The 15,954-nt window shown below is 36.8% G+C and overlaps 3 protein-coding genes across 6 annotated transcripts; 2 read left to right on the top strand and 1 right to left on the bottom strand.

Moving 5' to 3' along the window:
• Nucleotides 1–1,060: 1,060 nt before the first annotated feature.
• fgfbp2a (fibroblast growth factor binding protein 2a) lies at nucleotides 1,061–2,725 on the top strand. Its single transcript, XM_016476538.1, has 2 exons — nucleotides 1,061–1,800; nucleotides 2,219–2,725. The coding sequence occupies exon 1, from the start codon at nucleotides 1,071–1,073 to the stop codon at nucleotides 1,791–1,793; it is 723 nt and encodes a 240-aa protein (XP_016332024.1). The 5' UTR covers nucleotides 1,061–1,070; the 3' UTR covers nucleotides 1,794–1,800; nucleotides 2,219–2,725.
• Nucleotides 2,726–3,854: 1,129 nt separating this feature from the next.
• LOC107680589 (fibroblast growth factor-binding protein 1-like) lies at nucleotides 3,855–5,312 on the top strand. Of its 3 annotated transcripts, none has more exons than XM_016476527.1 (2): nucleotides 3,855–3,967; nucleotides 4,089–5,312. In XM_016476527.1, exon 2 carries the CDS (start codon nucleotides 4,128–4,130, stop codon nucleotides 4,728–4,730), a length of 603 nt encoding a protein of 200 aa, XP_016332013.1. In that variant the 5' UTR covers nucleotides 3,855–3,967; nucleotides 4,089–4,127; the 3' UTR covers nucleotides 4,731–5,312. The 3 variants fall into 3 exon arrangements, with proteins under 3 accessions (XP_016332013.1, XP_016332014.1, XP_016332012.1); XM_016476528.1 differs by having other exon boundaries at nucleotides 3,855–4,011; XM_016476526.1 differs by lacking the exon at nucleotides 3,855–3,967 and having other exon boundaries at nucleotides 3,974–5,312.
• Nucleotides 5,313–8,294: 2,982 nt separating this feature from the next.
• Nucleotides 8,295–14,829, bottom strand: LOC107680595 (annexin A5-like). 2 transcript variants are annotated; one of them, XM_016476534.1, is made up of 13 exons: nucleotides 14,726–14,829; nucleotides 14,472–14,532; nucleotides 12,922–13,006; nucleotides 12,584–12,678; nucleotides 12,087–12,200; nucleotides 11,843–11,933; nucleotides 11,446–11,525; nucleotides 10,684–10,734; nucleotides 9,905–9,998; nucleotides 9,723–9,818; nucleotides 9,044–9,102; nucleotides 8,712–8,834; nucleotides 8,295–8,639 (listed from the first exon to the last, which is right to left on the bottom strand). In XM_016476534.1, the coding sequence occupies exons 2-13, from the start codon at nucleotides 14,472–14,474 to the stop codon at nucleotides 8,580–8,582; spliced, it is 951 nt and encodes a 316-aa protein (XP_016332020.1). In that variant the 5' UTR covers nucleotides 14,475–14,532; nucleotides 14,726–14,829; the 3' UTR covers nucleotides 8,295–8,579. The 2 variants fall into 2 exon arrangements, with proteins under 2 accessions (XP_016332020.1, XP_016332019.1); XM_016476533.1 differs by having other exon boundaries at nucleotides 14,472–14,506.
• Between the last annotated feature and the right edge of the window lie 1,125 nt (nucleotides 14,830–15,954).

Here is a 15,954-nt window from a genome sequence, read left to right as displayed (position 1 = left end):
CTACTTCCAGCTACGACTGATTGCTTGAAAAATAAAGGTGTGATTAGTTCATGTCTATCGTAATTCAGAAGTTCAGACACACTTGCACTAATGGCCTCTAACTCCATGCCTCATCTCTTTAATAGAGTATAATCCTTAGTGCAGAATTGTCAAAATCATTTATTTTGCATTAAAGTAAACACTGTATGTTTAGTATGAAACATTTCCAATTAAAAACTGAAGATTTTGTGACTTCATACCTCTTATTGTAAACTTTATCTCAAAATTACCTTTTGTACTTTTTATTCTGAGGTAAAAAAAAAATGGTTTCAATAGTTCAGTGACAGAAACAGATCACATTTTATCACATTTAAACCAACATGACTGCTTTGAACCAACATGTTACTTCAGGTTGGCATACACTCTTAAAAATAAAGCTTCTAAAAGGGGGGTTTCAAGCAATGCTATAGAAGAACGATTTTGCCCTAAAGAACCTTTCAGAGAACAATTTTTAAAAGAACCTTTTTTTCTAAGTCTGAAGGACATTTTAAAAATCTAAAGACTTTTTTTCTACTATAAAAATCTTTTGTGGAATGGAAAGGTTCCATGGATGTTAAAGGTTCTTCATGGAACCAACAATGCCGAAAAATAAACTTTATTTTTAAGACTGTTTGGTCGCACAAGGAAGTCCACTAAACTGGTTCTTTTTTAAGTACTCACATAACCCAAGATTAAGATTTCTTGGAGGGCATGGACAGATTGTTTCCCAACATCATAAACATAAACACAAACTAATATAGCTGCGGTGTACTGTGAATTACACAACCAATGCCAAAAAAAGTTCCAGAGTTGAGATTGTAAAGGGGCACTCTCAGTTCCACTTACTGTGTCTAAACATTTTCTCAATTGGTTACATATGTGTCCCTGCTTCTTACTGACAGTCACCAGATGGCCAAGCAAACAATACACTCCCCAGGCAGAAAGCCAACTTGTGGGGCAACTTTTTTTAACCTCAAACCTTTTTGGTTTGTGACCAAAGCCTTTAAATAGTGGAGTCAGAAGTCTCTCCGCCAGTGTCAGCGCCTCACAACATGTGGACAATCACAAGCACACTCCTGCTTACATGCTGCCTCCGGGCAGCTCTAATTCAGAGCCAGGATCACGACGACATCGAGCCTGGACACAGGAGGGATGTTTGGCAAGACGTGAATGAGTTTTTTACCAAAGGCACCAGAGATGAATGCAGCTTGAGCGTGACAGAACAAGGCAATCTGACGAAGCTCCGCATCACTTGCCTGGGCATGGAGCGCTCTTACTGGTGCGAATACCAGGGCAAGCCTCAGGTATGCCGCTCTTACAACAACAACCCGCTGCATTACTTCAGGCAGATCATGTGGGGCCTCCGCAAGCTGCCGAATGCTTGCCAGGGCCAGCGCATCCTCAAGCCTCTCATGTGCAGGAGAGCATCGGACGAGGCCCAGATGGTCTTCACAAGCGCTTCCTCATCACACGCCGAGCCAAAGGACAGGCCCTACAGACCTGTGCAGATGAGACCACAACGACGGGAGCAGAGGCCAAAGCCTACTAGACCACAAATATTAAGAACCCAACCAGCCAGAACTGCTCAGGACAAACCGAATCAACCCAAAGCTGTCAAATCCACCACACAGAGGAGAATTATTACACCCAAACCTACTGTACCACAACCAACTACGCAGGTACCCTTGAGTGAGGCCAAGAAACTTGCCCAGGACTACTGCTGGCACTCATTTCGGGGGGTGTGTTCCTTTGTCATAGGGTGGTTCAGAAACTAAGAAAAAGGTAGGATTTTTTGAAATGACCAAAAACTTTTATCAACATATCATATCCACCTTATTTTGAATGTAGGAGTGGTTGGTACATTTGTAAATTGAATGTGCAAGGCCTTCCTGTGTCATTCGCTTCCAGTTATTTTACTTGTCCAAAAACAGGTTGCTTGATATTGCAGACTGGTATTGATCATATTATTTTAATTCATTATCATATCTTAAATATTCACTGGTTTGCAACGCAAATATTTTTACTGCACCTTGTTATTCTTCTAGTTATTTACCTAATGAAAGTAAGTCTTGCACATTCAAAGAAAATAGCTTACTTCCTCCATGCAATATAATGGAAACTTGAAAATATGTATATACTGTATATGTGTATATCAATTCTGAATCTGAAACCTGTGTTTCCTCTCTTTATACCACTGCAGTCAATCACAATCCTGCAGACAACAAACCCCATTCAAGATGACTCCAAATGTCTAACAGCATGTAGGTTTTGGACTGACGGAGAGAAATGGAGGTGTGTGCTATGACTGGCAGGACTTTGGGAACACCATCAATATATTCTTATGTATTGTAAATGTACAGACTCTAATGTTATCAGAATTGACAAGATTACACTGCTAGTCATCAATGAATTTAGATGTTGAGCATAATGCTGGCATGTTTTGTTCTCCAACTGTAAACTATATGATGAGGAACTTCATGTGTACTGAATACTATAGGTGTATTAATCTTGCTATGTTATATATTTATGAGCGCTGACCAATTACGGGTCAGCATTTCTGAAAGCTGTGGAGCCACAGGTCACTTCAGACTGTAATAGATAAATTTGAAAAATGTGTAATGTAGCCTACATTAGATATATCTCTGTGTCTACTACATTTTATAGTGAAGTAGGTGATACTCAAATGTATAAATGTTTTGTGTTTGTTCTGAATAAATTTTGGTTCTTTACCTTTTCTTTTTGTGTGAGAGTGATTTGCATGAGTGTGAGAGTAGAGGGCGCTATTGTGTTAGAAAATACTTCGTACCTGAGAAACGTCTTTCAAGTGCAGGTCTGAGGGCATTTACCATACAAAATTTTATGGTAACCATAGTCCACCAAAATACTGTATTCAGTTGTTCATACAAAATATGTTATGCTATGTAGGCTATTTTATTACTGTTTAAACAGTTTAATTCATAGAAAGATTGTTAAAGTAGGGCAGGGCGCAGTCTATATGTTTGCTAAATTTACATATGCCTATTATACAATGTTTGTACAACATTTAGGCTATTTACATACAGATAACTGTATCATGTGAGAGTGAATTAAACTACATATAGGCCTATAGTTTCAGTAACAAGATGCTGTCTGTTGCTAATTGTAAATAGTGTTTGATTCGTTAATTGTTCTTTTGAGTCGGATCTTTTCGATCAGTTGAAACAGTTCATCGGTCTGAACGATTCTCGAGTCAACAACTCACGACTCGAATCGAGAACCGTCTTTTCCGAGCATACCCGATTCATGTTGATCCGAGACCAGAGTGAGCCGATAATATAACCTTCATGTTCTATTTAAATGGTCGCAAATAGCCTACGAGTTGTCGACAACTTGGAAGTTGCACATTAACTTAACATTAATAACATTAACATTAATTGTAGTTATGACTGTTAGGTATCAAAAATATATCCAAAGATCTCGGAGTATGACAACCCAGATAGCATGTATAGCCTAGTAATCGCCCGAGTTCGGCAGATGACTAAATAACCTGTCGCCATGGCGGAGAAGAGAACCGTTTCATTAGTGCATGGTAGGTTATTAATTTTCATTTTTTAAAATACAGCTGCATTATTCGCTGTTGTAGGCTATTCAGTCTTGTATATTTTGTCATTGTTGCATTATTGTAGCATTTACCCATCGTCCCTTGTCGTAGTTCCTGTTCTCCGACCGAGTCCGACTGTTCAAAAGAACCGATTCGCCGAAATGAATCTCGGGTCGGGGCTTTACGTGTGTTGTAGTTAGTAACAGTTTGGCAGAACATTCAAATGAAAGCTACCATTTTATGGAGTTTCTTTTGTACTATCACTTAATGAATTATAAATAAACCTAGACATGCCATCAAAAGTCAACGCTTGCCAAATTACTAATATCCCAGAACAAGACGCGTGCAAGAATATGAAGACTGAGGGAGGTGCGTGCGCGAGATGCTCTATAAATGGCAGTCACGAACTTTAGGTGCAAAACCAAAGATTTCACAGCTCTCTTGTATTGTTTTCGGTACAACCATTTGTGACCACAAATGTCACGAACAGTTTTTCCTGCAGTTGTTTGACAGTAATTCCGGTGAGGACATGAAATGCGTGACAGACATTGCTCTCGTTCTGACCTTCGCCTGTATCGTGCAGCAGTTCGCACAGGTGAGCAGCCTGAGAGACAGAGGGAGGAGAGCGCACACAGACGGGAAGGGGAAGAGAAGAGGTCAGCAGAATGAAAGTGGCCTGAAAGGAAGATTCTCTCTGAAGGACGGAGCGCGGTGCTCGTGGCTCGCGGCGCGCGGGGATGATGCGTTTGTATTGGGAGTCACGTGTAAAACCGGGGCAAAGATTTTCGGCTGCGAATATGTAGCGAAGCCCACAGCATGTCAACAATACGCATCCAATACCAAAGCCTACTGGAAACAGATCTCCCGTTCTCTGAAAAAGCAGAGTAGATTGTGTCGCGACTCTACGGCGATGGTCAAAGCCGGTATGTGCCGGAGCGCGCCCGCGGAAGCGCACTTCAGACTGAAGGACACGCGGCCCTCCTCCAGACTCCCGTTACCGACAACCGCGGGGAATAATCACTGTCCTGACCGGATCGAGAGGCAGAGAGTGGCCGAAGAATACTGCAGCAGCGCCTGGTCTTCACTGTGTACATTCCTCTTCTTGATGCTTGAGAATGATGAATGCTCGTGATTGACTTTGAAAAGACTTTTTCAAGACAATTTTATATTATATTAATTTCTGAATGAAATTAACTTCTCGCACTACTATTTTTTCCTATTTTGTGATTCATTATTAGCACTTAAAATTAACTTTACATAAATATGGCCAATATCCAAAAAAAAATACATTAATTCAGAAGCTGGAGGTTCATACCAAAATATGACACCGTGTATTTACATTTTGGTTTGCATAATATGAAAGTAATATGGTGACAAAAATTGGAGAAAAAAAAAATCTGGTTCTTCTGAAACTGTCTGCACAAGAAAATAAAACCTGAGATCACCTGTGCGGAGAAGCCAGTGGGCTCCACAAGATAAAATGTCTAAAGAAACATACTAAATAATGTCTAAATAATGAACAAAAATGTGTAAACGTTTGTTTGAAATATCAAAATTCAATAAAGTCCCCACTGTGACAGTAAAAACTAAATGTGTGTTTGTATGTTTGGTGTCTAGAGACACATGGTTGAAATGGAAATGAAATGGATATTGGTGTTTGTAATCGTACTGAGTGATCTCTGGAATAAAATGGCTAAGTTGTTTTGTTTTATTTTCTCTATTAGCCTATCTCTTATCCTCACTTGAATATGAATGTTCATGGCGGTTTGCAAAGGTTGTTCCAAGCATGGAAACTGGCAAGTGTAGAACTTAATACTTTGCTCCTATTACTTTGACCCAGATAGATCTCAAACCTAATCCTATTGATGGAGGTATTTGTGTGTGTGTGTGGTGTGCGCGTGCGCAGAGAGAGAGAGAGAGAGAGTAAAATTCTATGTGCAAAGTAGGGTTATTATTGTTAACCAGAAACATAAAAAAACTTTAAATGAAATAAATGATAACTGAAAATAAAAAATAAACTAACATAATAAAAATGTAATAAACTAAAACTAATAAATTAACATTTACATTTAAAATTCATATAAAAAATTAATTCAACTGCATCTCTGCATGACTTGTAGCTTTATCTCAGGTGAAGAGTGGCTGTTTGTTCTTGCATGTATTTTCAAGTAGAAACACTGAATGACTTTAGTGGTTTAAACCCAGATTAATTACTACAACAGTGATCATTGCATTCCAGCTCAAGCCATGTGCTTCTTTCCTAGTCATTACAAGAATTCTTGGAAATGGTTATTCTGCGAGTTCTAATGGGTGAACAAATGCAGTATAGAGCCCATGTTAACAACGTTCAGAGCTGGAGAGATGTCAAGACAACATGAACATTAAAAGCCTTAATTAGGTTTAATATTATTGTTAGCTATTTTTTATGATTGTTTGGCATAATTACTGTTATTGTAATTGGAAATGCTTCATTTTGTTATGTTTGCTTTTACGGTTTTACTCTTTCTTACAAACGAACCCTCTGAATTGGAGGGTTTGAATATGTTCTATGAAAGCAATAAATTACTGTTTTGAAGCTTCACATATAAACATATTTCAGGAAGCGGCTCTCTCTACAATACAAGTGGTCAGTCATGAACCAAACATTCAAGCACACAAAACTGATTTTAGCCTCTTGTGGGTTTTTGGTTGCCATACCAGCCTGTGATTATGACATTAAACACACTCACACATGTTGTGGCCTCTCCTTTCCAAAAACAACATTCCCACCAAAATTATGAACACGTTCAGAATCCATTATTGCAGTTTGCTGATGTTTTCAATCTGTCATTTAAAGAAAATCAACCGAAACATTTCTGGACTTCTAACTTGCAAGAAAGATAACTCAAGAAATAAGACAGTTTTAATACAGATAAAGGTAGAAATTCACAAATTTGCACACACACCCTTGGACATTGAGTAAAATGTGTTTACAAAACAGAACAGCAGAGGGAACATCTAGTGGAGTACAAATGCGCCCAAACAGGTATTCACATGAAGAATTAGTTTGCCTGTATTCCCATATAAATACTTGTTGCGTGACATTTAAGAATAAAAGAATTGCTTCGATTTCAGTTCTTTGGTCTTTTCATCTATTAATGAAGGAGTGGTGCTTACTTAAGTGTAGGATGCCAAGCGCTTTCTTCTCCCACTGAGATTAATTCAAACACTGCTCTCATGTAACCTCTCAAGGGGATCTTTTCCTGGTGGGTCCTGTAGGGTGTGGTTTCGTGAAGGGTTTCCATATGGCCTGAGGTGGCCTGATCTCACACCCTCACATACTGAATACTGATTGGCTAAAATAATGAACTTAATAAATTCCATCCTGGAAATAGTGGATTCCTCAATAGAAATTAGGGGCTTTGTGCTGAAAGTGCCAGCTTTGGGATTTAGTAAAGCGATTTAGAGCTTGTATCCACACACGCACGTTCCACATGGCACACATATATAAGAATGTGATCTTATAAGAGTCTCAACATCTTTGTAGCTCATACTGAGTTAAGAAATGTAATATTCAGCTGTACACTGTACAAGTAAAATAACAGTCACCTAAACTAATATAAATACATCTTCTTTGAATACCTCAGGAATGCATTTATTATCAGGTTATGTATGGTTTCAGTCTTGCTGAAGTAAAATATCTGAGGCAAACCCTTTGATCCCACATGATATCTTAACAGTAGCATCCAGTGTCAGTGGTAATGTATGAAGTAAAAGATTAGATTTCCCAGTGGGCAATTGACGCTGAAAAGAATTGACGTCAAAAAAAACAGGTCAAATATGCAAATCAAAATGACGTCAAAACATTGACATGATGTTGATTTGATGTAAACTGAATGTCAAACACATACCTACATATACATCAAAACCAGTTTCAGTGTGGGAATAAATTGCCGCCCAAACTGAATTTAAAATGATGTTACAAAATCTTGACTAATATTTGATGTCAAATTTATATCAAGTTGCCCACTTGGTTAGGTGAAAATTACTTATTAAATTTCCCAAACACTCTCTACAAAATAAGTAGTGGAAAATTTTGGTGAAATAAAAAATGTGGATGTCTTGATATGAAATCACAGTAACAAATATGTCATACTTTGTGTAGAGATTATGAAATAAAAGTTACTTGTTTGTGTTGTGTGTGTATGTGTGTGTGTGTGTGTGTACAGGTTTATATATCCTGGTGGGGACCTGAATACACACAGACTCATGGGGACTCGTGTGTTTCCTGTAAGGGGTAGGTTTAGGTGTAGGGTTGGTGTAGGGCAATAGAATATACGGTCTGTACAGCAGAAAAACCATTACGCCTATGGAGAGTCCCCACAAGGTGTGTGTGTGTGTGTGTGTGTTTGCGTGTTCTCAGGGAAGGGCCATTTATCTTGTTAACTCCCTTGCTTAACCCTTCAGTAATTTTCATTTGTGTGACTTAAGCTATTGTAAGTTTAACTTTAGCAGAAAAATATTTTAGAATGATAATATTCATGCAGGAGGAAATCATCTCAAGAAAAACTGCACTTGAGGGGTCAAAATATGCTGAGGGAGAATATGAACTATTTGTTAGAGAAATACTGCCATCTAGTGGAAAAAGTATTATTTTGGTCAACAGAAACAAAACGAGGAACTGCATATGACTTTACAAAACACCAATATGGTCCGTAATAACATTTTATTTTCAAGTCTTCACACAATTTTGAAACAATACACCAACCAAAACAATTCATTAACCTTTCTGAAACCATTAAGTTCTGTTAAAGAATCAGTACACAAACATCACACCAAAACCATTACACTACCCTCCTATTCTCCAACACTGAAACTACTTATTCTCAAATCATAAAACATAAAAGATGTCAAAATAAACACAAATGAAAAAATGAGCACAAGAAACCTGAAGATCATATAAGGACTTAAACTGATGTAAAAATTAGCACAAATGTTTTTTCTAATCATTACCACCACACAGGTAGTGCAGGGCCTTCTGGTAATCTCCTTCAGTGTCCTCCTAAAAATAAGGGTAAAAACAATGTTAAGATTTATTTGTGTTTGTGACAAAGTGTGTGTTTGCATAACTTGCCTGTATAGTGCTGTAGAGTGATTCTCCAAACTTCTTCTTGTATATCGCTCTGATGTCCAGCATATCCCGCTCACTTCTGGACACCATGATCCTTATGAGAGACTCGTCATCAGTGCCAGCACGCTGTAAATAAACAAACCAATGTGTGAAATCAGTTGTTTTATTATCATTCAGACCAACACATTCATTTAATAATCAGGCCACGAGTTGTTTTTATTTTTCCACTTGGAGTGTCAGCAATTGATAATTTGCAAATGATCAGCAAATGATCCAATTCATGATCAGAGGAGGAAAAAAACAGATGAGAATCTCATGGAAATAAGCCTTCATACCCGCATAGACTCTCGAATGGATTCGGCAAAATAAGCAGGCACACTTTTTGCACACTTAACTAAAGGGGGGAGAGAGAGAAACATAAGTTTTACATTTCAGTTAAAGGGACAGATCACCCTCCAGTGTCATTATTTACTCACCCTCATGTTGTTCTTAACCTGTATGCTATTATTAAAGTTATATAATATCAACAGTGATCATAAATATCATAAAAGCACCTTTATGTGTGGAACAGACTGACATTCAGATTATCTTCAAAAGCAATATTGTCAGTAAAAAAGAGACAAATTTCAGTTCATTCCTCACAAAAATTGGCTTCAGAAGACTTGATATTTGGAGTGTTTTTTGTTTTGTTTTGTTTCTTTGCCTTTTTTTAATTTTTTATTGGACCATGGTTGATGAAAATTGAACTGATCTTGAAGTAAAAATTCTCTAAAAATGTCTTCCACAGAAAAAATAACAGCATAAGGTCCTGGAATGACATGGTGAGTGTTACTTTTCTTTGCATTTTCTTGGATCTTGTGATCTTCTTAGTTCACATATTTATTCAAGCAATTGAATCTATTTTACCAGACCGAACTTTGCATGAACTATTCTTTTAAGTTTCATCATAGAGTGATGGTTCAGTCCATCCAAATAGCAAATGTACATTTAGCCACACAACAGGGATTTTCGTACCCACAGCCAGCAGCAGTGCTTCCAGGTTCCCAGTGCACTCATCTTTTATGCTCTCTTCAATGTCGCAGCCGGCAATCTTTTTGTAGGCATCAAACACTGAAACAGGGACACAGAAGCCATTAGGATGGCCCTTCAAGGCAGTTCTGAACGCATCAAAAGGCTTTGAACACACAAGCGTGCACCTTTTCTCAGGTGTTCGGCGCTCCTGTTGCCGAGTATGTTGATGAACTTGTCCTCGTCCGTACCGAATTTCTCCTCTCCAGCAGCAAACAGCTCCTGAAACACGATCAATGAACAAACACTTCTAAGGTTCGCAACTTAAACCTGAGGATCCAGTTACGTCTTTTCCATGTTTACATACGCAACTCTAATGATTAATCAAATACAGTTGGGTGCAATTTATAACAATGGATTCAAATCCCTTGCAATTTAAGTTGTGAAACACAAAAGGAGATATTAAGCACAATGTCCAAGCATCTGTGTTGAGTATAATAAAAGTGGATAGCGATTTACAGTACACTACCAAGCTCCCGAAAGGAGAAGATAGCACCATAAAAGCTCAAACAAATCATATTGTTTTAGACGACTTGTAATAAAGTGAATCAGTCATAGACTACTTTTATGATGGGCTTTTTGTCTTTTTTGGAGCTTCACAGCATACTTCACCATCCACTTTACATGGAAAATAGATGCTTTGATATTCTACCTAACGTCTCCTTTAGTATTTCACAGGAAAAAAATATATATATTTCAAATATGAGGGTGAGCAAGTGACAAAAATCACACAAAATGAAAATTACACTTTTTCTTTTGAGGAACACAAAAGAAGGTATTTTGTTTTAACATTACTGTTTTAACTGTTCATAGACATTTTTGTGAGGAGTAAATGTTTTATTTTAAGGGTAAACTGTCTTTTTAAGAAATTCATAATACTATATTCACTCATGACTATGAACTTTACCTTTGCATCTTTCTCCACTCTGCTCTCATCCACTCCCTCCTCCCTGTTTCCCTGAGTATAGGAAAAGAAACATAACCAAGGTCAGAGGACGTCACGGAAACATCAGCCCTCCTCCATCACCGCAAATATACTGAGACGGGGCATGGAATTTTTCCTAACCTGGTAAACTCCAATATTGAATTACCCACACTTTACCCCTGAGAACCATTTAATCTTCTCAACAACATTAACTCAAGAGCTGTTTTAATCACTTTAAGGATGACTTCACTGGTGCTCATGTTATCATTCCAAGAGGAAGCTGCTCTGTTTCATCTCTCTACCTTTTTTAGTATCCTCTCCCATCTCTTGCCCTAATTAACATTGACTGAAATTGTATATCACAGTATGAGAAATATTATATACTGGTAATTTAGTATTGATAGATATATCATGACAAGTTATTTTTGCTGGAAATTATACTAGAAATGGTTAATATATGTGTCAATGTCTCACACGTACATTTTTGATAATCCAGTGAATTAAATATTTTACAAATTAAAAGTACTAAATACTTTATTTGATTTTTTGACCTCATTTGATTACTTTATTTATTTTAAATGTGCTGCACAAAATCTATTATATACTTCATTCTACTTTTTTATATACTCTTTTTTTGTGCTCTCTCTCTCTCTCTGTATTTAAATATATAAATTTCTGATTATAAATTTCTTTTAGCTCTCCTTTATTTTTGATTTCTTTTTAAACTGATAGCCATTTCTTTACCTGTGCAAGGATCACCAGCAACCTCTGGTAATGTCCTGACGTATCACCCATGATGTCTTTTTCCAGCTTGCTTCCATATTCTAGGTCAAGACACATGAGACGGGATCTATTGACAGTTTACACTTATCTCGACAATTGCTGCTTAATTGCTGGTCCCATTGGATTAGTTTGATGGGAAGGGATCAGTTGTAACAGTGATGCCTTCTAGAGACTTGTGCTCCATATGGCCTGTTTGTTTGCAATACAATCAGTAAGGCATCTTTGCAGAAGGGAAACCCACAGTTTTACAAAAAAAATTACCCTTACCATTTGAAATGTATTATTTGGAGTGTTCAAAGTAAAATATAAATAGACATGATCATGCATCAACCTTACAATAGTGCATGATGAATGTTACCTTTCTTATAAGCTTTGGCAATATCTTTTATCTCATCACATGTCCTGGATGCCAGGATCTCGATTAAAACTTCGTCCTCTGTACCCACTCCCTGTAAGCAAATAAAAAATTAAAAAGATAACCAATCTAAAATGAGATAAGCTCAAGTTTATCATAATGGAAAAGAATTTTCATAACAATGTGTTTTTTATTCATTCTTTTTCTAGTTTTTAATTGTATAGACGATGGAAATGTTTGATGTTACCTTGATGGCTTTATGGAGTTCATGTGCATCATATAATATGGATGGATACATGAGGGCCACGATGAGATCCTCTAACTTCCCTCCCAGCTCTGACCGTAAGTCTTTCCCTAGATCCTGAAAACATGAGCCAAGAGGCAAAAGAAAATATATTGCCCATTAAACTGAAGATGTGAAACTCATTAGCATTTTATCATTGTTTTAGACGTTCATGACGGCACTGAATTATATCAACATCAATAAGAGGATGTGTGCAAAACAACAGTTCAAAATGAATAATCTTGATGTACTGCTATTAATGCACAGCAGTGCTACTAAGCAATTGAATGGAACAACAATCATGTTTAAATACCTTTTGTCTTAACTTTGAACAGCATTTTTATTGTGTTATCATTTTCAGAAGAAGATGTACTTAAAGTGAAAAGACATTTTTACATAATTTAGATTCAACAAACTAATTATTCCTTGTTTGACACTAGATAATAATGTCATTTGCTCACCTTGCCAAAAGCCTTTTTATAGGCTGCTTTTATTTCCTGTCTCTGGGCATTACTGCGAGCTGCCAGTAACATGAGGATGACATCTTCATCAGTGCCTGAAAATAAAGCATTATAGAAGAGGGCGAAAGTAAGATATAGTGTAAGAGTGAGCTGAAGATGTTTTTCTTTAGTCCACTGATCAGTATAATTTGCTAACAGCAATTACTAGTTATCACTGCATGATAGTTAGTTACCACTATGTTCTGGCTAATTATGATTGCTAATTGTGGAAGGAAAAACCACCTAGATCTTAACAAAAAGGGGTGAACTCTCTTAAAGGTCTGTCTTGTGAAACTTACCTATCCCTTTCATGGCCTTGCGTAAAACTTCTGCATCATGCTTTGCATTGAAGTTCACAAAGGGTTTCACACTTCCTCGGGTTGCCTGCAGAAAATACAAAACCAAAATGAATCTATTGCAAAAAAAATAATCATAATATAATATAAAGTAGATGTAGTACATGTGGTTCTATTCTAAAATGCATAACGTGTCAGGTTAACTAGATATCCTTTGAAGATTCACCAATAAGATCAAAATTATTTGCAGCCCTTACCGGTTGCCAGATATGTTCTCACATCAGAAAAGACAGTAGCTTTATAAAGTGTGCAGGACAAAATATTTTTTTTATATTGAACCAAAGGCACAAAACCAGGTTTTGGTATTTGCAGACTGAATAGGAAAATGTCAAACAAAAATAATTAACATGCATAATCATTCAAGGCACTAAAAAACATTAAAGACATGTGGAGCAGGTGAATTCTGAATGGATTAGCCAGCGCAGGTGTTTGAGAATATGAGAAACATCAACCTCATTTATTAAACTCATGCATGCAATGGCTCATGTCTCTCATCATTACCATGTGTAAACATTGAATATATATTTAGCAGACAGATATGAACCAATAACAGTGGAAACTGTTTGCAATAATTGTGCTCTCAGTCTCTAGATGACCTTTCAAAGGCTGGAAGCAACCATTTCCACATTTCTTGTTTACATTGCGATTGTATCTTTCTGGTAACCCTTCTGTAAACACTATATACACACAGAGTATCTGTAATCCATACACGACTGATTAAAGATAGACCAAGATTGCAGCTCAGGTTAATGATAGTGCTACAGTGAAGAATGAGATAAGGTATAGGGTTTGGGTTTAGGGTTCAAGTTCAGGTTGAAAGTTAGGGATCAGTTAACCCCGAGACCTTCAGTCTGATTTGATACCAAAAGCAGTTGCGTTAATCTTTCCTTGCTGTTATGATTTCTATAATAAAGTGCTATGACAACACACATACATCTTACACCTAGAAAAACAGCCCGTGTCATAGCATTAAACTTTTAAGAAACAACACACGATATGCCAGCCCAAGCATGGCTAATCCTTGTAGATGTCCTACAGTATATGGGTGTTTGCTTGGTTCTGGCAGGTGTGGGATGATAAAGCTACAGTGACCTGTTCGGTGGGTTTCCTCAGTCTGATCTGATACCGGTCTCATCTGCTGTAATACAATCATCCATCACCTTAACCACCATGGTGACTTAACCGTCACCATGCCAACATAGATCTGATAACTTAACCCTTGAATTCTAATTTATTTATAACTGCCCCTGTTATTTATTTATTTATGATACTAATGATTTTTACAGTTATAATAATACTTGTATTTGTATACTTCTAGTTAAACCATTAGTTAAACTGGTTTCAAAAACAATGTTTTAAGCTTAGAGTTAAGCCAGCAAAACAAGACACAAGACAAAGACCCAAATTAGCCTAATAAAACTCATCATAAACTAAAATATTAATACAAATAGTGGTACAAATGCAAAATTATACAAATGCAGCTCAGCACTTACCATTTGTACAGGCACAGGCAGCACTATGTTCAGTTCTGGAAAAGAAAAGAAAAAGAGTAGACTACATAAAGTTATCATTATCAGAACAGTTCAGCAGCAATTGAAACTCGTTACGTTGTGATGTGAAATTTCACGTCCTAGAATCCACAGTAGCCAAATGGCTTTAAGACTGTACATAAATAATTCCTGTCATTTACTCATTTAAGCTACGCTGTTACAATACGTTATCTATTCAGTACAGCGAGCACCCCTACCTGTTGCTGTATTCAGTCACCTGTGCACGAGAGGTCAGACTTCTGGCGCGTGTCAACAGTCAGCGAAGTTGTTGTAGCTGGATGAAGGACACGCCCTCAAAACCAGTTGTCAATCATATTGACTGACGTGGAGAACACAGTAAGACGATAGTTGTCAATACTGTAGGCTTTATATTCGGTGTCCTTGTCTTCTAAAGGGTTTTAATTATTGTTATTCAAAAAAAGTCAATAGTTATATAGGAATGACCATGAGATGCGTAGATCCGTTTGAATCTCTTTTACAGCAAAACTCCAAACGTCCACAAGTGGCCAGTACAGGGCGAAATTTGGGCACTTTTTATCTGTTATATATATATATATATATAATACATATGTATATAATACATTTAATTTTGCTACATTTCCACAACAATGTAATTTCCATCACATGACTCGTTTGTTTTGGATAATTTCATAGCTATCAAAATAGTTATGTAATAAAATAGCAATAAAAAATATGTAATTTTTGCATACTTATTCTTTTTTTGCATTATAGCTAGTGTACTTTGGTTCAATTGTATAAGTTGTTGTTTGTGTGCAGACTAAAGATATTCTAAATGTTTTCTTAAGATGACGTTCAGATGATGTTTGCTCAGCTTTGAACATAATCGATAGTTTGAATATTATTCATTATAGAAGCATCAGGCTTTGACAGAAGTAATAACCAGAACACGGAGAACCCCTCTCCGAAAACTGATTGATGGGCAATATAGTAGATATATTGCTTTGGCCTTCCTTTAAGAATTATGTTTTTGTCAGAGCCTTTTAATTATATGCTTATTTTATTTATGTGATTTATACACCACTTCTACACAGCAAAATAAACCTTACTTTTCTGTTTTAAGGTGATGTGTAAATAAACCATGCTCATTGCTTGCCAGGCAAGAGAGAGACAGGAATATTAAGATTCATAATTATCAATCAATTACTAATGCGTCAGTGGCTGAAGTGCACTAAAGTTCACTCATACTACATGTAAGTATCCCTCATCAAATAGAAGAACCCTGCTGTTTGTTTGGCTAAATTGCTCAAGTATGTATGCAGTGTGGTGTGAATTTAATTTTCTCATTTGCATCATGCACATAAACACACAATGTGAGTGGTTTAAAAAAAAGCAACAGAGTTTACTTCATTGGGATTCATGCTGACTGAACCATGCGTGCACACATACATGCAAAGTATATCATTTG

This window comes from Sinocyclocheilus anshuiensis, unplaced genomic scaffold, assembly GCF_001515605.1.
Source record: "Sinocyclocheilus anshuiensis isolate Anshui unplaced genomic scaffold, SAMN03320099.WGS_v1.1 scaffold328, whole genome shotgun sequence".
NCBI classification, from domain to species: Eukaryota; Metazoa; Chordata; class Actinopteri; order Cypriniformes; family Cyprinidae; genus Sinocyclocheilus; species Sinocyclocheilus anshuiensis.
Note: the sequence above shows the minus strand (reverse complement) of the source record. Positions and strands in the feature narration are given on the sequence as shown.

Bases quoted from the DNA above. Each gene is read 5' to 3' on its own strand.
- fgfbp2a (XM_016476538.1), top strand. From the start codon at position 1,071: ATGTGGACAATCACAAGCACACTCCTGCTTACATGCTGCCTCCGGGCA.
- LOC107680589 (XM_016476526.1), top strand. From the start codon at position 3,981: ATGCTCTATAAATGGCAGTCACGAACTTTAGGTGCAAAACCAAAGATT.
- LOC107680595 (XM_016476534.1), bottom strand. The intron at 9,999-10,683 runs GTAAAGTTCATA...ATCGTGTTTCAG, and splicing joins GAGTGGAGAAAGATGCAAAG to GAGCTGTTTGCTGCTGGAGA. The intron at 8,640-8,711 runs GCAAGTTATGCA...CCTTATTTTTAG, and splicing joins CACTCTACAGCACTATACAG to GAGGACACTGAAGGAGATTA.